This window comes from Rhinopithecus bieti, unplaced genomic scaffold (genome assembly GCF_001698545.2).
Source record: "Rhinopithecus bieti isolate Rb0 unplaced genomic scaffold, ASM169854v2 scaffold_10612, whole genome shotgun sequence".
In the NCBI taxonomy this organism is placed as follows: Eukaryota; Metazoa; Chordata; class Mammalia; order Primates; family Cercopithecidae; genus Rhinopithecus; species Rhinopithecus bieti.
The window spans coordinates 2502084-2526554 of record NW_016806990.1 but is presented as its reverse complement, the minus strand read 5'-3'; the positions used below and the strand labels follow the sequence as shown (position 1 = coordinate 2526554).

At 39.4% G+C, this 24471-nt stretch overlaps 1 protein-coding gene across 1 annotated transcript in view; it reads left to right on the top strand.

Annotated features, from left to right (window-relative positions):
- The window catches only part of BLOC1S5 (biogenesis of lysosomal organelles complex 1 subunit 5), a 56119-nt gene extending 33906 nt beyond the window's left edge, over positions 1–22213 (top strand). The window contains exons 4-5 of the mRNA XM_017879621.1: positions 8413–8471; positions 19934–22213. Of these exons, the coding sequence (XP_017735110.1) occupies positions 8413–8471; positions 19934–20113 (239 nt within the window). The 3' untranslated portion in view covers positions 20114–22213. The remainder of the gene's footprint in view (positions 1–8412; positions 8472–19933) is intronic.
- The last annotated feature ends 2258 nt before the right edge of the window (positions 22214–24471 follow it).

The following is a 24471-nucleotide window of genomic DNA, read 5'->3' as shown; positions in this document are numbered from 1 at the left end:
CATAGGTGTACATGTGCCGTGTTGGTTTGCTGTACCCATCAACTTGTCATTTACATTAGGTATCTCTCCAAATGCTATCCCTCCCCCACCCACGACAGGCCCAGCGTGTATGTTCCCCTCCCTGTGTCAAAGTATCTCATTGTCATTCCCACCCTATAAGAGAACATCGATGTTGGTTTCTGGCCTTGTGATAGTTCTGAGAAGAGGGTACAGCTTCATCCATGTCCCTACAAAGACACAACCATCCATTTTATGGCTGTGAGTATTCAGGTGTATATTGCAACATTTCTAATCCAGTCGTCATTGAGACTTTGGTGTTCCAAGTAATTAGCATTACGAATGTGCTGCAAATAAACAACGGGCAGTCTTATAGTAGCATGATTATAACCTTTGGTATATATCCTAGTAATGATTCTGGGTCAAATGTAATTCGATCTAGTCCCTTTGAGGAATTGCCATACTGTCTCACAATGTAACAATTGACACTCCACACAACAGTTAAAACATTCCTATTCTCCACATCCCCCAGCACCGTGTCTACTTTTTAATGATTGCCATTCTAACGGCGTGAGATGGTACCATTGGGTTTGATTGCAATTTCTTTGATAACCAGTGATATGACATATTTCATGTGTCCTGTGTCCGCATAATTCTTCTTGAGAATGCGTTCATATCCTTGCCACTTTTGATAGGTTTTTGTTTTTCTCTTGTAAATTTGTTTAGTTCTTTGTAACTGGATATTAGCCCTTTGCAGATGGGAGATGTAAACATTTTCCCCATCGTAGGTACCTCGTCATTCGGGTAGTTCTTTGCGGGTCAGAACACTTTTTTAGTTTTAATTAGATCGCATTGTCATTTTGGCTTTTGTCCGTTTTGCTTTGGTTTTTAGACTAAGTCCTGCCATGCCTATTCCTGATGGTAACCACATTTTCTTCCAGGTTTTATGTTAGGTCAAAATTTCAGGCTTCAATCCATCTTAAAAATTGTATAAGGTGTAAAAGGAAGGGACCATTCAGCTTGCTACATATGGCTAACCGATTTTCCCAGCACCATTTATAAAGTAGGGAATCCTTTCCCCATTGCGTTTTTGGAGATTTGCAAATCAGATGTGTAATGTGTGGCATTATTTCTGAAGCCTCGCCCCCTGTTCCATTGGTCTATAATACTTTTGGTACCAGTACATGCCTGTAGCCTTGTAGTATAGTTAATGCCTCCCACTTTTCTTTTGACTTAGGATGTCTGGCAAGTGGGCTCTTTTTTGGTTCCATATGCACTTAAAGTATTTTCCAGTTCTCTGAAGAAAGTCATTGGTAGCTGAAGGGATAGATGGATCGTAAAATTTTACTTGGCAGTAGGGTTTTCACGATAATTGATTTCCATCCATGATGCATGAAGTTCTTCCATTTGTTTGTGTCCTTTATCTCATGACATGTTTAGAGTCTCCTTGAAGAGTCCTCACATCACTGTATAATTCCTATATTTTGTTCTCTTGTAGCCCATTGTGGAATGGGAGTCATCATGATGGCTCCTGTTTTTCTGTAAAGGTGTATAGGAATGCTTGTGATTTTTGCACATTGATTGATCTGAAGACGTTGCTGAAGTTGCTTATCAGCTAAGGAGATGTTGGCTGAGACAATGGGTTCTAAATAATACAATCATGTCATCTGCAAACAAGGGACAATGACATTCCCTTTTTCCTGATGAATACCCCTTTATTTCTTTCTCATACCTGATTTGCCCTGGCAGAAACCTTCCAAACACATGTTAATAGGAATGGATGCAAGGCACCTGTCTTTTTGCCGTTTTCAAGAAAGCCTTCCAGTTTTGCCCATTGAGTATGATATTGGCTATGGGTTTGTCATAAAATAGCTCTTACTATTTTGAGATACATTCCATCAATTTAAAAAATTTTTTTAAAGTGATGGCCTTTTTTTTTTTTTTTTTTTTTTTTGAGGCGGAGTCTCGCTCTGTCGCCCAGGCTGGAGTGCAGTGGCGCCATCTCGGCTCACTGCAAGCTCCGCCTCCTGGGTTCACGCCATTCTCATGCCTCAGCCTCCCGAGTAGCTGGGACTACAGGCGCCCCCCACCGCGCCCGGCTAATTTTTTGTATTTTAGTAGAGACGGGGTTTCACCATGGTCTCGATCTCCTGACCTTGTGATCCGCCCGCCTCGGCCTCCCAAAGTGCTGGGATTACAGGCGTGAGCCACCGCGCCCGGCCAGTGATGGCCATTCTTGCAGCAGTAAGGTGGTGTCAAATTCTGGTTTTGATTTGCATATCCCCAAAAATTATTGATGTTGAGCATTTTTCATATATTTGTTGGCCATTTGTATATCTTCTTTTGAGAATTGTCTATTGCGTCCTCAGCCCATTTTTGACGGCATTGTTTTTCTCTTTCTGATTTGTTTGAGTTCTTTGTAGAGATTCTGCATATTAGTCTTTTGTGGGGTGCATAGTTTGCAAAGATTTTTTTCCTACTCTGTGGGTTGTCTGTTTGCTGATTATTTCTTTTGCTGTACAGAAGCTTTTTAGTTTAATTGAGTCCCATCTATTTATCTTTGTTTTTGTTGCATTTGCTTTTGGGTTCTTGGACATGAAGTCTTTGCCCAAGCCAGTGTCTAGAAGGGTTTTTCCACTATCAACTTCTAGAATTTTTATGGTTTTAGGTCTTACATTTAAGTCTTTGATGCATCTTGAGTTGATTTTTGCATAAGGTGAGAGATGAGGATCCAGTTTCATTCTTCTGCATGTGACATGCCAATTATCCCAGCAACATTTGTTGAATAGGGTGCCCTTTCCCTAGTTTATGTTTTTGTTGTCTTTGTCAAAGATCATTTGACTAAGTATTTGGCTTTCTTTTTGGATTCTCTATTCTGTTCCATTTGTCTATGTGCCTGTTTTTATGCCAGTTCCATGCTGTTTTGGTGACTATAACCTTGTAGTGTAATGTGAAGTCAAGTAATGTGATGACCTTAGGTTAGTTATTTTTGCTTAATCTTGCTTTGGCTATGTGGGCTCTTTTTTGGTTCCATCTGAATTTTAGGATTTTTTTTTTTCTAGTTCTGTGAATATTGATAATGATATTTTGATGGGAATTGCATTGAATTTGTAGATTGCTTTTGGCATTATGGACATTTCACAATATTTATTCTACCCATTCCTGAGCATGGGATGTGTTTCCATATGTATTGTCTGTGATTTCTTTCAGCAGTGTTTTGTAGTTTTCCTTGTGGAGGTCTTTCACATCCTTGGTTAAGTATATTCCTAAGTATTTTGCTTTTTTGGCAGCTATTCTAAAAGGGGTTGAGCTCTGAATTTGATTCTCAGCTTCGTTGCTATTGGTGTATAGCAGTGCTCCTAATTTGTGTACATTGATTTTGTATCCTGAAACCTTCTGAATTCATTTATCAGTTATAGGGGCTTTTTGGATGAGTCTTCAGGGGTTTCTAGGTATACAATAATATCGTCAGCGACCAGTGACAATTTTACTTCCTCTTTACCGATTTGGATGCCCTTTCTTTCTCGTCTGACTGCTCTGGCTAGAACTTCCAGTACTATGTTGAATAGAAATGGTGAAAGTAGGCATTCTTGTCTTGTTCCGGTTCTCGGGGAGAATGCTTTCAAGCTTTCCCATTCAGTATAGTGTTGGCTATAGATTTGTCATAGATGGCTTTTTTACCTTGGGTATGTCCCTTCTGTACCAGTTATGCTGAGGGTTTTAATCATAAAGGGATGCTGGATTTTGTCAATTGCTTTTTCTGAGTCTGTTGAGGTGTGATTTTTTTTCCTCTTTTTTGGACTGTCGCTCTGTCGCTCAGGCTGGAGTGCAGTGGCGTGATCTTGGCTCACTGCAACCTGTGTCTTCTGGGTTCAAGCAATTCTCCTGCCTCAGCCTCCCAAGTAGCTGGGATTACAGGCGCCTGCCACAATACCCAGCTAATTTTTCTGTTTTTAGTAGAGACGGGGTTTCACCATGTTGGTCAGGCTGGTCTCGAACTCCTGACCTCAAGTGATCCGCCTGCCTTGGCATCCCAAAGTGTTGGGATTACAGGAGTGAGCCACTGTGTCTGGCCTTTCTTGAGCTCACTGACTCTCCTCTGCTTGATTCATTCTACTGCTGAGAGTCTCTAGTGAATTTTTCAGTTCAGCAAATGTATTTCCCAGTTTCAAGATTTCTGTTTGATTTTTAAAAATTATTTTAATCTGACTGGGTATGGTGGCTCACACCTGTAATCCCAGCACTTTGGGAGGCCACGGCGAGTGGATCATGAGGTCAGGAGTTCGAGACCAGCCTGACCAACATGGTAAAACCCCGTCTCTATTAAGAATACAAAAATTAGCTGGGCGTGGTGGCGCACGCCTGTAGTCCCATCTACTCAGAAGGCTGAGGCAGGAGAATCGCTTGAACCCGGGAGGCGGAGGTTGTGGTATGCTGAGATTGTGCCACTGCACTCCAGCTAGAGCAACAGCTGTCTCAAAAGAAAAAAATCTATTTTAATCTCTTTGTTAAATTTCTGAATTATTTTTTCTGTGTTATCCTGGAGAGCACTGAGTTTCCTTAAAACTGCTATTTTGCGTTGTTGGTCAGAGAGTTCATTTAGTGCCATCTCACTGAGGTCATTCACTGACTGGTTCTTTGCTTTGTCTGTTAGGGAGGTCTTCGTTCCTTGTTTGCTGTTGTTTCTTGTGGATGTACATCTGTGTCTTTGCATTGAAGCATTAGTTATTTATTCCCCTTTCCTCTGTCTTGTTTCTGTTTTTATTGGATCCATTTGCTTAGAGACTCTTTGTATTTTACCTGCAGATTTCTTTTTTCTTTCACTAGGTCACTGCTTCTTTTCAGCACCAGACGGCATCTTAAACCCGTCTGCCTTAGTTCTAGTAAACAATCAAAATGCCACTCATCTTGAATAGGGGAGGTCCCCAAAGGGATATCTTGTTAGTGTGAGAAGGCTGGCTAGGCAGCCTCTGTGCCCAGGGCACCTGTGGAACGAACCTCCTGCAGTGTGGTGCTGCCGAGTAGCCACTTTGATTTGGTGTCTTCTTTGGCTGAGTTACAGAACAGAGTTTCTGAAAGGCTGGGGGTGGAAGTGGCACCTCTCTCCTTTATCTCTGGCTGTCCTGGAGGATATGTCTGCCTCTAAGGTATCACCACTGCTTTCCATGGGTTAAGGCAGGGACAGTTCTCCTGCCAGGGAGCCCAAGATGGCGGGGAAGCTGATCGTCCACCATGATCCCTCTTTTAGCATAGAAACCATGAGTCAGGGAAATTTCCCATGTGCTTAGTGCCAAGGCAGGTTGGGGAAGGAAAGGTACAGAGATGAAAGTCCGATTCTGTTCCTGTCTCCTTAGAGTGTTTTCATTTCTCTGTGGCCCTGAGAACTGTCTCATCCTCATGTTTGAGTTCTGGGGTATTGCTGGCAATGTGTACCTGATTTTCGTTTTCTGTTGTGGAGAGTGAAGCTAGCTCGCTTCTATACCCGCATTTTGGAACTGCAAGTCCTGAAATTATTTTCTTATGTGTGTGTTTGAGGTTTACTTATAGACACCATGATAGAATGAATTTGTTTCTCTTTTATGTGAGGAAAGTAGGACATTGTTAACTGTGGTGCGTGGCACAGATCTACTTGAATAATCTTTTGGTTAAGAGAAAAGCACTTGATAAATTCTTGACTTTTTTTTAAAGTCTCTCCTAAAACACTGAGACAACAGAGCAGATGGCTTCGTGCTGAGTTATACAACCAGTAAGTGATGCAGGTGTGATAGGAAGGTTTAGAGAAATGGGCCTTCTTGCTGTCACTAACTGATCAAAAAGGGAATGTTTGGTGCAGTCTGATGACTGTCTTCGACTTTAGAAAAGCAAGTTTCATAAATTCAGAAAGTAAACCTTTTCCATTGTGTGCCTGAAGAGTTAAAAGGTGAATTGCTTCACAGGGACTGTGATTTCTGAAAGTGGATATTCTGTCTAAACGTAGCCATCCTGACGCAGAACAGAAGTGCCCCTTTGTCAGATGTGTTCTGATTACAATTTTAAAGGACGTTACAAATCACAAAGTAGGTGGCAGAAGCCTGTAACTCTTCTTTTAGGTTAGGCTCAGAATCTTCTGAAAGTGATGAAGCTCCTAACAACTGCCAAATGGGTTTTAAGTTATGTTCGCAGAGCCAGTGGGGGAAAAAACCAGCCCAGGAAATGATAGAAGCACTGCTTGGGAAAAATGATGTCATATTAATATGCCACAGAAAGAAGGCAGATCTAATCAACCCTTTTTTTAAAAAATATTTTCTTTTATAAAAAAACAATGATTGGGAACCTAATTTTCAGTACTTAAATATTACCTTTGATATAGCTAGAATTAATGGTTACTGATAAAACACAACTTTTGAAAACAAAATTCTTCTCTTTTACCATATTCCCCGAGGGAAAGGCCTAACATTGCTCTGAAAGAGAAATCACAGTCCCTGCCCTATTGTGGAACTTGTGACCTAGTTGGGGCCGGATTGGGGTGGGGTAGGAAGACATAATTTTAAAACAATTAGACAAACCTCCAGTTTCAGCAAATGCAAGATATTAATAAATGGTAGGATACACACACACACCTGATAAAGGAATTTCAAATAGGGAAAATCCTCAGAGGGAAGAGACTAGTCAGGAGGGCTTTATGAAGACAGTAAACCTTGAACTGGGCTTTTGAAACAAAACAGTTTAATTAGTGAAAAGAAATAAGGAAAGGATTTTCTTTAGGATAGTACAATAAATAGAATATTGGTAACAGTGAACAGTTCTTGATTGCTTATTTTATATATATATATATACACACATACATACACACACACACACACACACATATATATTTATTTATTTTTTGAGATGGAGTCTCGCTCTGTCACCCAGGCTGGAGTGCAGTGGCACGATCTTGGCTCACTGCAACCTCCGCCTCCTCGTTCAAGCGATTCTCTTGCCTCAGCCTCCCAAGTAGCTGGGACTACAGGCATGTGCCACTATTCTCAGCTAATTTTTGTATTTTCAGTAGAGACAGAGTTTCACCGTGTTGGTCAGGCTAGTCTCGAACTCCTGACCTCAGGTGATCTGCCCACCACAGCCTCCCAAAGTGCTGGGACTACAGGCGTGCGTGAGCCACCACGCCCGGCCTGACTGCTTATTTTATATAAAGAACTACTCTAAGTGATTATCATTATTAATATTGAAATTATTTACTTTTAAGCATAGTATGTACTGTGTTCTCTAAAATATTTAAATTTTATGTCACTTCTGAAGCCCTGTCATTAGTAGTTATGTTCATGTTACAGATGAGGAACTAAGGTGCTGAGAGATAGGAGTGCCAACAAGAACAGTGCCTGGCACAAAGCAAATGCTCAGTAAACATTTGACAAATGAGTAACTGAGCGAGCAAACATGCCCAAGATCGTTCACACAACTGAGTGCCAAATTTGACTGACTAAGGCTCACTTTTAGCCTGCACACTACATGTCTTTATTTGGATGAAGTAAGAGAACATTTATGAACAGAAAAAAAATGCATGTGGCAGATGAAAAGGTTTAAATAAGGGAAGAATTACAAGTGGTTTCACTGATGAAATAATTAAAGAGGCAGTAGAGTGTTGATAGTAAGAGCCAAGTCTTTAGAGCCAGAAAGATCTGATTTGAAATCCTGTTTCCTGCACTTATTAGTTGTATAACCTCCTTGATTGACAGCTTCACCTCTCTTTACCTCAGTTTTGTCATCTGTAAAATGGAATAGTGATCATTTCCTAGTAGGAATGTGGGATTAAGAGGGATAATACATAGATCTTGGCACTTAGTAAATACTCAATAAATAATTAGAATAATTATTACTAGCAGTTAGTTCTTGAGAAAGAGAAGTGACTTAATGGAGATGGTCCAGAGGAAGCTGAATCTTGCAGTGGCAGCTGGGATAAATTAGAAATCAAGAGAGCACAGGCAAGAAGAGTAGAAAGTTGTTGAAGTCATGTAGTTACCAGGTACTGCAGTGAGAGAGCAGTAGTATGAATGAGAGAAAGGGGGGACGGTGGGGACAGACAGACAATGTAATGTCATAATCAGAATGTTGTGATAAATTTATCGGCATTTTATATCTTTTTGGGGAATTCTGAGGTGGTTGTAGACAGTCTGTCACTGGAGTTAGTATTTAAATGTCCTTCAGCTTGTAGCTCAAAGCTCAAGAATTATTGTTCTAATTATGACATCCTGAATATATTGGCAAAACTTACTTTCCCTTTCTGGCCATCTCACCACCACCAAAATAATGTCAGTTTTCTCCTAGTTTTTTGAGATCTAAAACAATCCACATGCTCTCCACACATACTCCTCCCCCAGGTGTGTGTTTCCTCGAACACGGTCTGCTGACTGAAAACCCATGTCTTTTTTATTTCAGTGCAAGCAGCTAATGACTCAGTCTGTAGACTCCAACAGAGGGAGCAGGAACGAAAAAAGGTAAAAGATCATTTAGATAACGGGGCATATAAGTCTTGGGTGTTTGTTATATGATTAGCAATTGCTTTTGATCAGAAAATTCTCTGAATGCAGTGATTTTTACATATTTTAAAATGGCTGATTCATTGAAGATGTGTTGAGGAGGTATGGTCACGTGGTCATACCATCAATATTTTTATAAATTGAAATTGCAGAACTCTCTTTTTTCGTTTTCAATATTTCCATCTTTTCCCTGAAAGTGGTATTTGTCTCCTGGAGGAGAGAGAAAATAGGACTTTTACATGTAACAACAAATATCCACCAGATTGGAGATATAAATCTTTCCTCTGAGCCTGAAGTATTGAGTATATTATGTATATTTCTTCCAGAAAAGGAAGCATTCATGCCTGTGGATAGGTTATTTAATGAATAGCCATAGGAGTATTTGAATCATTTGCTGGGCAGTGCTTTGCTTATTTGAATTATATGTTAACTAAATTCAGATGTGGAAAAATAGCACAAGAATTTAAGTTCCTGTGATAATTTGGTGTTTTTCACTTGCAATTATCATCAAGTGTTTTTGTAACTTACTCATTGCTCTAAACTAATGAAGATACATCTTAACACTTATTAAAAAACATTGAAAAGACTAAGTCACTCTGAAAATAATGCTTTTTTGCTTGTGTACCGACAAATGTTACTGTCTCCATTTATCTGGAATGTGTTGTGGTTAATCCACAGTAATAGTTCAGATCTGTCACTGTATAAAAATATAATGGAATGAGCCTTCTCAGAGTTTCAGTTTCTGTACCCTCTGCTTAAATCTAAATGTTGATACAAAGTTTGAAAAGTCAACAATTTGCTAATTTACACTTTATTGAAAGGACTTGACATTGAAGACAGATGGGAATGCTGCCCAAGGATGGTGGGACCCCACAGGCCATTCGGGAAGCAGGGCCATGGCTGAGCTCCCGGATGAAGTGGCAGGGCAGGTCTGTGGTCAGGGAAGTTTGTGTCAGGATGGGGTGCTTGCACAGTGTGCAGAGAGTGCTGGAAAGGCAGGCAGGGCTGGGGGATGTAAGTGGACCATGACAGACTGGACAGCAGATACATTTTTAATTCCTCTGCTTTGCTAGGTGCCACTGGGGATGATGGATTTTGTTAATTTTAGGGCAGTTCCTACACTTAAGGAGCTAAAAGTCTTGGAGTCCCAAAGCGCTAACCCTGTAATAATAGAGGATAAAGTGAGAACTGTGATCATTACTAATAACTTTTTAGGATCTTGGCAAAAGTGTAATTTATTAGGAAGACGATGGCATTCAAGCCTGACCTTGATTGGTAGGAATTCAGTTGCTGGAAGATGAGAAGAGAGATATTACAGGGCAAGGAATACATTGTAAGTAAAGGCGAAAGATGTGGTAAGTCAGTATTGTCTCGTGGACCTGGTATGGAGACTGTCTAAATGGACATTTCTAGAGATTATTGTGGACGATCTTAAATGCTGTATTAAACAATTTGTTGTGGGGACATCAGAAACTTTCCGTTTTTTGAGAAGCCGAATAACTACCTGATAGAACACTGGCTGTACATTTCAACGCAGGCGGTTCTCTTGGCTCTCAAAATAAAAATGAAGACGTATCGCATGCTACATGTTACCTTTCTGACATGTTGCTGTATGATTTAAGTAGATTCAGGTGAGTGTGCACCAGCACATTAATCGGTCTGTTTTTTCTAAGACATTGTCAAAGCAGTTATAGTTTGAAAATGGCAATTTTGTCATTCTTGATTAGAAGGAACTGAAAATTAAATTTTAATTTGAACAGTTTCTCTTGTTGCTTTGAACTATTTCTACTGTCGTGTATTGGCCCTATGTATAGTAGGAAGATGACCAGATTGGGTAAGAAATACCTGGCTTCTTTTATTTCTGGTATTGGTTCCCTTTACTAGCTAGCTATAAGCCCTTGGATAAATCCTTGAGCTTCCAGCTCCTCGTCTGCAAAATAATGATCTATTCTACTTATCTGATAGATCGAAGGGTAAATTGCATTGTAAAAATTATTTGAAATGACTTTGAAAATTGTATCTCACTGTCAAAATGTAGAGTAGCATTTTTTTCCTGCCAGCTATTTGTTTAATATGCGAGCAGTCACTGTGTGGATAAGAGCCCTGCCGTAGTCTGTTAGAGTCTGTGAAGAAGCACTTGAGAAACCTTCCCATTGATGATTTTGCAAATTAAAAAGTGCTGTCTAGCCCATGGTTTAAAAAGCACTGGCCACAAGAAATAATATTTTAAGCCGGGCGTGGTGGCTCACACCTGTATCCCAGCACTTTGAGAGGCTGAGGCGAGCGGATCACTTGAGGTCGGGAGTTTGAGACTAGCCTGACCAACATGGAAAAACCCCGTCTCTCCTAAAAAATACATAATTAGCTGGACGTGGTGGTGCATGCCTCGTTTAATCCCAGCTACTGGGGAGGCTGAGGCAGGAGAATCACTTGAACCTGGGAGGCGGAGGTTACGGTGAGCCGAGTTTTGCACTCCAGTCTGGGCAACAAGAGTGAAACTCCGTCTCAGGAAAAAAAAAAAAAGAATATTTTAATATTTAATATGAAGTACATTTCTTTTTTTCTTTTTCTTTTTTTTTTTATTTTCCTTGAGACGAAGTCTCACTCCGTCGTCACCCAGGCTGGAGGGCAGTGGTGCAATGGCTCACTGCAATCTCCGCCTCCCAGGTTTAAATGTTCTTCTGCCTCAGCTTCCCAAGTAGCTGGGATTACACCTGTAATCCAAGCTAATTTTTGTATTTTTAGTAGAGACAGGGTTTCGCCACGTTGGCCAGGCTGGTCTCAAACTCCTGACCTTGGATGATCTACCCGCCTCAATCTCCCAAATTGCTGGAATTACAGACATGAGCCATTGTGCCCAGCCTGAAGGACATTTCTTATAGATATTATGTCTGGGGGTATTTTAAACTAATTTTATAGAATATATATTAAAATTAGTATTTTAAAATATACTGAAACTTTGTTTCACCAGAAGTTGGTAAGTCTGTGAGACTTAGTTTGTAAGCAGACTTAGATTTGTTACCTTGATTTTCTTTCCTGAAGATAATTTAATAAATTAACCAGCTTAAAGTCATAAACAGATGTACTTCTTTGTTCAGAGAATAATTCTTTACATTTTAAAGTAAAATTCTTTACATTTTATTAGAGCAATAAACTTTTAGTCGTGTCTTTCTTTTTTCTTTTCTTTTACTTTTTTGTTTTACTGCCATATGTAGCTTCTTCTGAAACTGTGACATGGCAGAGATTTCAAACCCCACACATACACATGTGCGTGCACACACACGTATGTCATAAAGGTAAAGTTTAATTTTTCATCTAGCCAACGTAAACAAAACGAAAGACCTGACCTCCAGCTGCATTTTCAACCTAATGTTAATTGTTGCCCTTGGTTATACTATTGCGTACATTTTATATATTTGAAAGGTTCTCAGAACAAAGATGGGAGTAGTAATGAAATAAAATAGACTCCTGCCATTACTCATTAATTCTTTTTTTTTTTTTTTGAGATGGAGTCTCACTCTGTTACCCGGGCTGGAGTGCAGTGGCGCCATCTCAGCTCACTGCTATCTCTGCCTCCTGGGTTCAAGCGATTCTCCTGCCTCAGCCTCCCAAGTAGCTGGGATTACAGGCGCACACCACCAGTCATGGCTAATTTTTGTATTTTTAGTAGAGACGGGGTTTCACCATCTTGGTCAGGCTGATCTTTTTTTGTTGTTGTTGTTGAGACGGAGTCTTGCTCTGTCGCCCAGGTTGGAGTGCAGTGGCTGGATCTCAGCTCACTGCAAGCTCTGCCTCCCGAGTTTACGCCATTCTCCTGCCTCAGCCTCCCAAGTAGCTGGGACTACAGGCGCCCGCCACCTCGCCCGGCTAGTTTTTTTTGTATTTTTTAGTAGAGACGGAGTTTCACCATGTTAGCCAGGCTAGTCTCGAACTCTTGACCGCGTGATCCGCCCGTCTCGGCCTCCCAAAGTGCTGGGATTATAGGCTTGAGTCACCGCGCCCGGCCGGTCAGGCTGATCTTGAATTCATTAATTCTTTTATGTCAAGACAATTTGTGGATTTCTGTAGGAAGTAAACTGTTAAACGTCATTCATACAAATCATATTTCCCACAATTGATATCTAAAAGTACATTCAGAAGAACAATAAATGCACATTCCCTAGTTATTTGACATGTCTTAAAAACTACCACTAGTACAAAGTTGCATTTTGGGCACTAGCAATAAGAATAGTGAAAGGAAAATATTATTGGCTTATAAAATTCACTTGCTCTTAAAAATATGCCACCGGTGGAGATGAGATGGTTAATAGTATCTGTCAATAATTTAAATTGAGTTTCATGCACAGGTGTCAACTTTTGAAGCCCTGTTCAACCAGACTGGAAGTAATTATGAAGTAAATGTGAATGCTTTTGATTCACTTTGTCCACAAATATTTATTAGATCCAGTTATCCTTCTTTGTGATTACTTTCATGAGAGCAACAGGTTCACATGGCTTATACATTGTTTTTAATAGAGTTTGAAAATAGAGTAACATATCAGTACATACTGTTCCACATAAAATCATTTTTGGCAGTTGTTATACTGACACTCCTTACCAAAGGAAATGGTTTTTCCTGTGTCTCTGTAAGGCATATATAAAATTAATGGCATGTATATTACTGGCAGATGCTCTAAAAGACCTATTAGACCTTAGTTGGATTATTCAGAGTTTTCCTGTAGACCAAGGTTTCTCAACCTCAGCACTATTGACACTTTGGACCTGGTAATTCCTTATTGTGGGTGCTGTCCCACATCCTTGATAGAGGTCAAGGACGCTGCTAAACATTGCAGGATGTTTAGCAGCGTCCTTGACCTCTATCTACTAGATGCCAGTAGCACTTCCCCACAACCTGTGTTATAATAACCAGCAATCTCCTGGGGGAGAGGGGTGTAAAATGCCCTCTCCTGCCCCCCATTGAAAATCACTGACTTAGACGAATCTCTGCAGAAGTGTGTTTTTATTTTGTAATCCAGAATTATTTTATATACCTGGTTCTAGACACCTATCTTCAGGATTGGTTTCTGTTTCAAATTATCTTTAATTGGTGGAAGGCGGTGAGTGTGTGACTGCATGCGTGCCAGTTTATTATTATTTCTTTCTCTGTTGTAACTTATGTATACATTTTACTAAGTAGAAAGAGATAACACCATTATAGTTAATTACTTTTGGTATGTAGTTATAGGTTATTAATAAATTCTCTTCATTTTCTTTTGAAGTTGGCATTTTCTAAGTTTATCTTGAAGAGTGCAATTGATTTCATTTAAGAAGAGCCCACTGAAACTTGATTTACTTTTTTTTTTATTGTGGCAGAATTTATATAACATAACATTTACCTTCATAACCATTTTAAAATGTACATTTCAGTGGCATTATCTATATTCACATTGTTGTTCAACCATCACCACCATCCATCCACAGAACCTTTTTTTTCTAAATTTATTTATTGCTATTTTTTTGAGATGGAGTTTTGCTTTTGTCACCCAGTGTGCAGTGCAGTGGCGTGATCTCGGCTCACTGTAACTTCCGCCTCCCAGGTTCAAGCAATTCTCCCACCTCAGCCTACCCAGTAACTGGGACAACAGGCGCCTGCTGTCATGCCCAGCTAATTTTTGTATTTTCAGTAGAGACGGGGCTTCGCCATGTTGGCCAGGCTGGTCTTGAACTCCTAACCTCAGGTGATCCACCCACCTCAGCTTCCCAAAGTGCTGGGATTACAGGCGTGAGCCACCGCACCCGGCCCACAGGACTCTTTCATATTGCAAAACTGAAACTCTGTACCCAGTAAGCAGTAACTCCTCATTCCCCTTTCTCTCCACCCCTGGAAACCACCATTCTACTTTCTAGCTCTATGAATTTGACTGCTCTAGGTTCATCATGTAAGTAGACTCATATAACGTTTGTCTCTTTTGTGACTGGCCTATTTCTTTAGTGTAATATCGAGATTCGTCCATGCTGTAGCATGTGTCAGAATTTCCTTCTTTTTTAAGGCTGAATAATATTCCATTGTATGTGTAGACTACATTCTGTTTATCTGTGTCTATGGACATTTAGGTTCTCCCACCTTTAGCTATTATGCATAACATTGCTGTAAATGTGGGTGTACAAATAGCTGTTCAAGTTCCTACTTTTAATTTTTTGGGTATATGCCCAATAGTGGAATTGCTGCTTTGTATGGTAATTCTATGTAAAAGCCAAGGTTTTTGTATTCTTTAAGCACAATGTTCTTATAACTTTAACCACTTTTTTTGTTTTTCTGATTTCTTTATTTTATTTTTAAGGAGCAGTTTCCAAGTCATTTTATTCAGAATTTTATGTTTCTTGAATCAATAAATACTATACAAAACAATGTCAGTGTAAAAATGGCTACCATTTTCTCTCCTCTGCTTCCCCTACATGGGGACAATCCCCTGGGCAGCCTCACTCAGGAGTTTTAGGAGCTCTCCCTCCAGGTTTGTTTCAGCAAATGAAGTTCAGTGACATAGTCCCTTGAATGATATCCAGAGAAACTCAGCTGGGGTGGGGAGAGCCTCTGGAATCTGGAGGTAACTAGCTTAGGGAAATGAATTAGTGTTTTTGGGGAGAAGAAATGGCCGCTAGGGCAAGAGCCTACCCCAAAGAAAAGGGGTGTCTGACATGTTCACAGTTAACTTCTTTTGCCTCAAGAAGTGGTATTTGTTCAGAGAAAAAAGTGACAAGATGTCCATGCCATCCTCACACGCCTGCTGCTCCTCTGCCCCTAGCTGGGGCCAGGTAGCAGGACAGCCTCTCAGACAAGGTCAGCAACATTGAAGGGCATCTCCTCAATGGAGATGTTGTAGGTCTCCATGTCTCGATGGGTCTTCTTGTCATCTGTCACCATGAACTTTGATTACTTTGGATGGAAATCTTTAAAAAGATATTCTATACTTTTATGTTTTTTAAAAAATTTATTAAATGTTAAGAATAATTTTGTAGGAATCAGGCATTATTGAGAATATCCGATTTTATATTATGGTGAATATGGTGATGTCATTAGGGAAGAAGAAAGAGAGATACTGTGCTGTGTTTCTGTACCAGCTGCCCTCAGACACTGTGTGTTTTAAGTTTTTTATCTGCCTCCTCTTTTGCTATAAGGCTGATGCCTGTTATTCTTCCCTCATTTATCAGCCTTTCCATTTTCTAACTTGTGATTTTTTAATAGGGTGTTGTCTTAGAAACAAGTTAACTAAGGTGGTTAGAAATGTATATAATGTAGGTCAAATAGGCTCAGAATCAGAAGAGCTTTTCATGAGTCCTGCAATATTTGTAAATGGACTTTGTAGTATCTTTTTCTTTTGGATGACTTAAAGGTCTTACCACGTTCTCAACTAAGTTTCAGATACATGTTATTTCCAGGTAGCTGAGTTTTATTTGTATGTAAAGACTGCAGTATTGTCAATACATGAATGTATAGGGGACCCCCGCCTCTCCCTTTTTTCTTTACTGATTGTTGTAAAGAATGTAAGAATGGGCCGGGGGCGGGGGCGGGGCGGGGTGGCTCATGCCTGTAATTCCAGCACTTTGGGAGGCAGAGGTGGGCGGATCACCTGAGGTCAGGAGTTCAAGACCAGCCTGGCCAGCGTGGTGAAACCTTGTCTCTACTAAAAATACAAAAATTAGCCTGGTGTGGTGGTGGGCGCCTGTAATCCCAGCTATTTGGGAGGCTGAGGCAGGAGAATCGCTTGAACCCAGGAGGCAGAGGTTGCAGTGAGCTAAGATAGTGCCATGGCACTCCAGCCTGGGCGACTAGGAAACGATAGCATGGAGTGACTGTAAGAACTTCTTGATAAGGAAGCAAAACTAGATTTTTATTTGGATTTGGCGATTGTCATCTTTTAGCTTATTTTCACTTGGCCTACAAGGCCAGTAAGCGATATGCCTGATGTGAACAGGCTACTTGAATATGTTTATCTTTATTCATAATATTCTGAAAGTACACAATAGAAATACTGATCTTTGGCAGTATCTTATTCACTAATATATTGCAGTATCTTAAAGACTGTTCTTGTAGCCAAGTGGTTAATAATGGCTACATCAAGGATTAAATTGAATATAGGAATGGAGGGGAAAGTCTGTTGCTCTTGAGTTGTCTGTGTTGTTTGAATTATTACAATAATCTGTTGCTAAAATTATTAAAATTAAAGAACAAAAACTGTAATGGCAGGGGGATAAAAGTAGAGTAATCTGCCTTCTAGATGCTTTGCTTGTGATTTGTATAATATTTACCTTTTATTAAGTTCCTCAGGCACTGAGCTAGGAACTTGATATGTTCTACCTCTAGTCTTTTTAAGTATTATTTATGGATGCGGAGTATTTATTTTCCTCATTTTAAAGTTAAAGAAACTAAGTTGCTCAGCATCATGCAACTAGTGACAGGTGGACCAGAATTTGAAGCCAGGTTTATATGCCTGCCAAAGCTATATTTTTCTTTATTGGGCTGTACTGGATAAAATGCATTCTGGTTGGGAAGGGGAACACGGGCTGTTGCCGTGTGGTCCACATCACAGGGTCAGCTGAGCCAATGATGACTTTTCATTTACAAAGAAATGAACAAATTAAATAACATCTGAGTATGCATGTTTAATATTCTCTGTATTTATTAAAACACAACTAAAGCTAAATATCATTTTGATGAAGTTTATCTGCATTTTTTCTTTTTCTAGTGTGACTGTGGCTTTTCTCTTAGACTGTAACAGTTTTTTCTAAAGTTCCATCAGAATAGTTCAATAAACTCTTCATGCATCTTTTAGAGAGTTATAATCTATAAGGCTGAAAAGTTAAAAAGTAATTCTTTGCATTTTGTTTAACCTGTTTAACAAATTTATTGGATGAGTAAACCCCTCTCTAATCCTCTCTCCCCACCACTGTAATATCTGTTCAGATCCCAAGTGTCTGTGGGGCATATTTTAGAGCAATGTCCTGGCAAAAAGGCTCTCACAAGAGCGTTTGTCTTGTGAAAGAGATTTTTAGCTACCTACGTAAAACTTCCTCTAGAAAGATCTGATTTGTACTCTGTGATAGAAAAGGCGTAGGTTTGGGTATCAGAAAGACCTAAATTTGAATCTACAACCAAGCTATTAGGTGAGTGACCATGGAGGATAAAAGTGTCCTTAAGCCTTAATTTCTTTGTCTGTAAAATGAGAATAATGTCATCTTAAAGGAGAGGCTTTTAGAAGTAGCTATGCAAAACAACTAGCAGAAATTTGCATTTTATGGGTACTTAGAGCACATTGGTTTATTCAGCCCTTCATCCTGTTTGTCATCCTGACCTGAATGAGAGAGAAAATAGAACAGCAAGAACATGATGAACAGCCTGAAGATGGTTTCTTTTCTTAGTAGCTGTTTTCTGGTGGCTGACATCTGAGTTAACCTGCATCTGAGTACACTGGGTGTCTCTTTTTCATTCAAGTGCTGGAATTAATATGCCAGAATTAACAGTGACTTTGGGTGCTTTGTAGGGGTGTGTGTGTGTGTGTGTGTGTGTGTGTGTGTGTGTGTTTTGTTTTGTTTTGAGACAGAGTCTCGCTCTGTCACCCAGGCTGGAGTGCAATGGTGCGGTCTCGGCTTACTGCAACCTCTGCCTCCCGGGTTCAAGCAATTCGACTTTGTATGTTTTTATAGTTTGCATATCCCAGTTTTTGTTTAATAGAACCTAATCTGTATCAAAACTTAACTGCTAATGACATACATGTAGAATAATTGAAATAGGGATGTAAAGTTATTTTTTCATACTCTCTATTTAGATTTTTGTTGTACGTATTCAAAGTTAATAATTGAAATTATACTTTGGAGGGAAGGAGAAAACTAAATTTATACCTTTTTTATTTATACAGCATTTTATCTGTATTACTGTGGTGCTAGAAAGAAAAAGAAAAAACCTTTCATCCTTATATAGCAGTATTAAGGAACATCTCAAGAACTGAGACATTTGACCTAGATGTTTGAGATGTTGATTTGCTTTAAGGACTAGAACTGACCCAGAGGAGATTTTTTTTTTTTTTTTTTTTTTTTTTGAGATGGAGTCTCATTCTGTCACTCAGGCTGGAGTGCAATGGCGTGATCTCATCTCACTGCAACCTCTGTCTCCTGGGTTTAAGCAGTTCTCCTGCCTCAGTTTCCCGAGTAGCTGGGATCACAGGCCCCGGGATCACAGGTGCACGCCACCACACCGGCTGATTTTTATATTTTTAGTAGAGACAGGGTTCTGCCATGTTGGCCAGGCTGGTCTTGAACTCCTGACCTCAGGTGATCTGCCCGCCTCAGCTTCCCAAAGTACTGGGATTACAGGCGCAAGCCATTGTGCCCGGCCCAGAAGAGATTTCTCGAGTTCTCCTCTAGTGACTAATAATTTATGATTCTTTTTAATGCACTTAAAAATATTTTATGTAAGACAGACACTTTGACTTCTTATAGCAATGATTCTTTTAGCATGTAATTTTTAAAATTGGTTTTAAAATATCTGCAGTGAAATGGTATTTGAGGAGAAATAGAAATATGAAAAAATACTTGGATTGTGTTTGATTTCATCATTTTATACTAGACGCTTTAAAAAAATTTTTTTTTCTTCTTTTTTTTGAGACGGAGTCTCACTCTGTCACCCAGGCTAGAGTGCAGTGGTGCCATCTCAGCTCACTGCAACCTCTGCCTTCTGGGTTCAAGTGATTCTTATGCCTCAGCCTCCCAGGTAGCTGGGACTACAGCCATGTGCCACCACACCCGGCTAATTTTTTGTATTTTTAGTAGAGACGAAGTTTTGCCATGTTGGCTAGGCTGGTCTCAAACTCCTGACCTCAGGTGATCCACCCGCCTTGGCCTCCTAGAATGCTGGGATTACAGGCGTGAGCCACTGTGCCCAGCCCGCATTTAAAATTTAAGAAGGCCGGGCGCGGTGGCTCACGCCTGTAATTCCAGCACTTTGGGAGGCCGAGGCGGGCGGATCACAGGGGGAGGAGATCGAGACCACGGTGAAACCCCGTCTCTACTAAAATACAAAAAATTAGCCGGGCGTGGTGGCGGGCGCCTGTAGTCCCAGCTACTCGAGAGGCTGAGGCAGGAGAATGGTGTGAACCGGGAAGGCGGAGCTTGCAGTGAGCTGAGATCGCGCCACTGCACTCCAGCCTGGGCGACAGAGCGAGACTCCGTCTCAAAAAAAAAAAAAAAGAAATGAGAATATCCATGTTTTATTTTAATGAGAGAAGCCTTAGATGTTTCTAATGTGTCATCTTTTTTTGGATATTATAACACAACTTTTTCCTTGTGACTTCCCAGCTGATTGTTAACGGTAACCAAATATCAAGAGATAACTTTATGAAATTATTGTCTGGAAAATGTCATGTGACTTTCTAATTTTCTTTTCTCAGATTCATAGTGACCACTTAGTAGCTAGTGAGAAACAGCATACGCTCCAATGGGACGACTTCATGAAGGAGCAACCCAACAAAAGGGCTGAAGTGGATGAAGAGCACAGAAAAGCCATGGAGAGGCTTAAAGAACAATATGCTGAGATGGAGAAGGACCTAGCAAAATTTTCAACTTTTTAAGAACTTGAACCATAACAATCACAAACTAATGTGAATATGTTCACCTCTCTCCTGAAAAATATTCCCACCAAACCATTTAGCCTCTGCTTCAAGCTTAGCAATATATTCAGTGGCACTCTTGTATCAGAAGAAGGAAGCTTCTACTGGCATTCTGATTGGATGTTTAAAGAAAGGTGCTACATCTTTCCAGCTTTAAGTGCCTATATGATTATTTGAATGAAGAGGAGTAGGAAGGACAATGGAATAAATGTACTCTTTGTTAGTCAGAATTGATCATCTTTTCCATTGATTAGCTCAGAGAACTGTAGGTATAGACTTCTTAAGATCATTTAATTCATTTCTATATAGGGTTAATAATTGTTTATTGTTGTGGCTTAATGGGCAGGTATAGAAGCTAGCTGTCATGGCCTCCTTGGCTGTTGGAAGAACGTACAAAGTGTTACTGCATGAGTAATGTAGACCAAAAAAAAAAAAAAAAAAAAACCCAACTGTCCTTGGAGCAGACATCACATTTCAGAGAGGTGAGAGTGAAAACATTGTCTCTACTGCAGCAAAGATGACCATGTTGGTATTTGAACTGCCTTTTGGGAAGGGTTGCTCATTTTACAGTGCAGCATAATGCCACGGGCTTCCGTGGATGAGAAGACACATGTTATAAGTTTTGTGGCCTTCCAACACTTAACTATTTTCAGCTTTTAAATCATGCTTAGTAAGAACAGCTTACCAAAATATATTTTGACATTTAGTTTTTCCAAGAACTATAATCTTGCCCATAGTATTTACCTCATTTTTGTGTCTGTTTTGCTGTGGGTAAGCTTTATAAGATAAATAATATCTATACATGTTTCGACTGTTTAGTGGAGTAATCAACAAAATCTGCCAGGGAGTCCCTCTGGAACCATATAAAGTTCCTGGCTTTGAATGAACCAGAAGTGTTTGCCCACATGGCAAATGGTCCATGTTAAATGTAAATCCTTTTTAGTGCTAATGTCTGTTCTCATAAGCAGGTATATTATGATGAAACATGTACCAGTTCTGTCATCACTGTGATCTTTAAAAACCTGCATTTAACAGTCTTAATTTGAGGCTGGGTGCAGTGGCTCACACCTGTAATCTCAACACTTTGGGAGGCCGAGGGAGGCGGATCATTTGAGGACCAGGAGTTCAAGCCCAGCCTGGCCAACATGGTGAAACCCCGTCTCTACTAAAAATACAAAAATTAGCCCGGTGTGGTGGTGTGCGCCTGTAATCCCAGCTACTCAGGAGGCTGAGGCACGAGAATCACCAGAACTTGGGAGGCGGAGGTTGCAGTGAGCTGAGATGGCACCGCTATACTCCAGCTTGGGTGACAGAGTGAGACTCTGTCTCAAAAAAAAAAAAAAAAAATCTAACTGAAGAACTAAGTTGATTTTTTATTTGCCATAAACCAAGCAAAAGTAAATGCAATAATTTCAAGAGATTTATGGTAAACGAATTTGAGGTATGGATAAATCTTTCACATATTTTTTATTGCTCTTTAGTAAAGAAAGGCACACGAAAGAAAATATCCAGCTCTCTTGTGTTATCTCAGTGTGGCGACTGCAGAAAATTGACAATGCCTGCCTGTGTAAATGTATGGCTTACTGTCAAAGCTTCATTCTTGGCTGCATGTTGAAAATGTGATTAAACTTAATAGAGGAGATGAAATAAGTATTTGAGATTTTTTTTCAGTAACACTGAACTTCTGCCAACTTTCTCTATCCGCTACTGTAGGCTTGACAGGCTCATCAATCATTTGCTGGTACCTGGACTAAAAAGCGCACTTGCTGACACCAAGGCATGTTGGAATTTTCTTAATTCTCTTTCAGTGGATGGAAAAAAAAATACTTCCAAAAATATCCTACACATGAAAAGGGAGGGGAGCCTTAAATGAAAATTCCCTTTGTACTGTAGACACTTTTTGGAATGCGATTAATTGCCAACACATCATTGAACGAATGCTGTAACCAAGAAATTAAGATTGTATGTGTCAGGGGAATATATTCTTAACTGTGGCTACCCAACTTGTATAGCAAAGATTTCTGATAGTTTGTGTTCACCTCATGTGAATAATACTTTACCTTATAAGTTTGTATATATTCCATAAATACCTAAGGGACTTCCTAAACCAAAATGAATTCATGGGCTTTTTGAGCTTTAGACATTAAGATACTCAATTGTTTGCTTGTAACATTTTTAACTATTCAGCATAGCTTCTATAAGAGTTGGTTTATTTACCTTCCTTTTGATATTTTTAGTGGTGAACACTTTTGCTTCTGTTTCCCAGTTGCCAAATCACTTTTAATATGTATTTTATTTACATGTAAAAAATAATTTTAATAACTGCATAATTTGTAACATTTCTTTCCCCTTTTTTTTTTTTTTTTTGAGACAGAGTCCCACTGTGTCACCCAGGCTGGAGTGCAGTGGCGTGATCTTGGGTCACTGCAAACTTTGCCTCCTGGGTTCAAACAATTCTTGTTCCTCAACCTCCTGAGTAGCTGATATTACAGGCATGTACCACCATGCCCAGCTAATTTTTGTATTTTTAGTAGAGAAGGGGTTTCACCATGTTAGCCAGGCTGGTCTTGAACTCTTAACCTCAAGTGATCTGCCCACCTCAGCCTCCCAAAGTGCTGAGATTACAGGCATGAGCCACTGTGCCCAGCCAGTTTGTAACATTTCTGCTGTGTTTATGCTGTTGAGCAGAGATACTATGGGTTCTACGTAGCTCATCGGATTACTGTAATGATCAAATGAAATAATGTTCTATAATTTTAAAGCACCATAGAAAGATTTAAGTTCTATGTATTTTTAAGTTTTAATTATGATTTCTTTCTGGACTAACATATGTATGAGGCTTTTTTTTCCCGTTTCCTAGCATGTATATTTTTAAATTTTATGTTTATTGATTTCTGTTTTAATTGAATTTGAATTGTGGACAGAAAATAGGTACATGTAAGACTGATCTGTTAATATTTGTTGACATTTGCTTTATGACCTAGATTATAACTTGTTTTTGCAAATGTTTCATGATTGCTTGAAAAGTATGCTTGTTTTTTAGTTGTTGGATGTCCATTAGACCAAAGTTGTTAATTATGTAGTTCAGTTTTTTTCCATTTTACTATTCTTTTGTCTTCTGCTTGATCTCTCAGACTCTGAGATGTGTTGAAATTTTCTATTCTAGTGAACTTACCAATTTCTCCCTATAATTCAGTCAATTTTTGTTTTATATTTTTATATATTTTGAAGTCTTGTTATAAATAATTATAAATATATACATATAAAAATACGTAAAATATATATATTTATATAGATTATGCCAGCTAGCTAGATTTATACGATATATCTTTTTTTTTATCCTTCTGTTAAACCTTGCTGTTATGTTTTAGATATGCCCCTTAAAAACTGTGTGACTGGGGCCAGGGTGGTAGCTCATGCCCGTAGTCCCAGCACTTTGGGAGGGCGAGGTGGGCAGATCATGAGGTCAGGAGATCGAGACCATCCTGGCTGACATGGTGAAATCCCATCTCTACTAAAAATACAAAAATTAGCTGGGCATGGTGGCGTGCACCTGTAGTCCCAGCTACTCGAGAGGCTGAGGCAGAGAATCGCTTGAGCCCAGGAGGCAGAGGTTGCAGTGAGCGGAGATTGCACCACTGCACCCCAGCCTGGGTGACAGAGCGAGACTCTTACTTAAAAAACAAAAAAACGTGTGAGTGGATGTTTTTCTTTCTTTCTGATCATTTGTCAGCTAAGAAGTTCAATCCATTTACATTTGTCAGAATTACTGATATATTAATATTTATTTATATCTTATTTTGTGCTTTTTGTCCCACCTTTTCTGTTTCTTGCTTTCTTTCAGCTTGAGTTTTTGTTTTGTTTTTCCATCTACTTTTCTTCTACTTTCAAAGTTAAACATTTCCCAGTTTCCAAATCACTTTTGATATGTATTTTATTTATATGTAAAAATTAACTTTTAATGAAGTGCTTAGTAGGAAATTTAACTTGCATAGTTAACAGAATCTAAAGTAAACATCTTTACTCTCTTCCTATACATTAGAGATTTTTGTACAAAGTCTGATTTATCTCTTCAACTTACAAATTGTTGCCTAGAATTCTAGTTCTATCTCCGTTTAACTACAAAAGTAGTTATTTTGTACAGTCAGTGTTTATGTAGATTTACCTAGAAGTTTACTATTTTATTATCCTTGAAAGTTAGCTAGGTATACGATTATAGGTTGACAGCTGTTTTCTCAGTATTTAATAATATTCTACTGTTTTCTTGCTTCCATTGCTGCTTCTGAAATGACAGTTGCCAGTCTGATCAGTATTTGTAG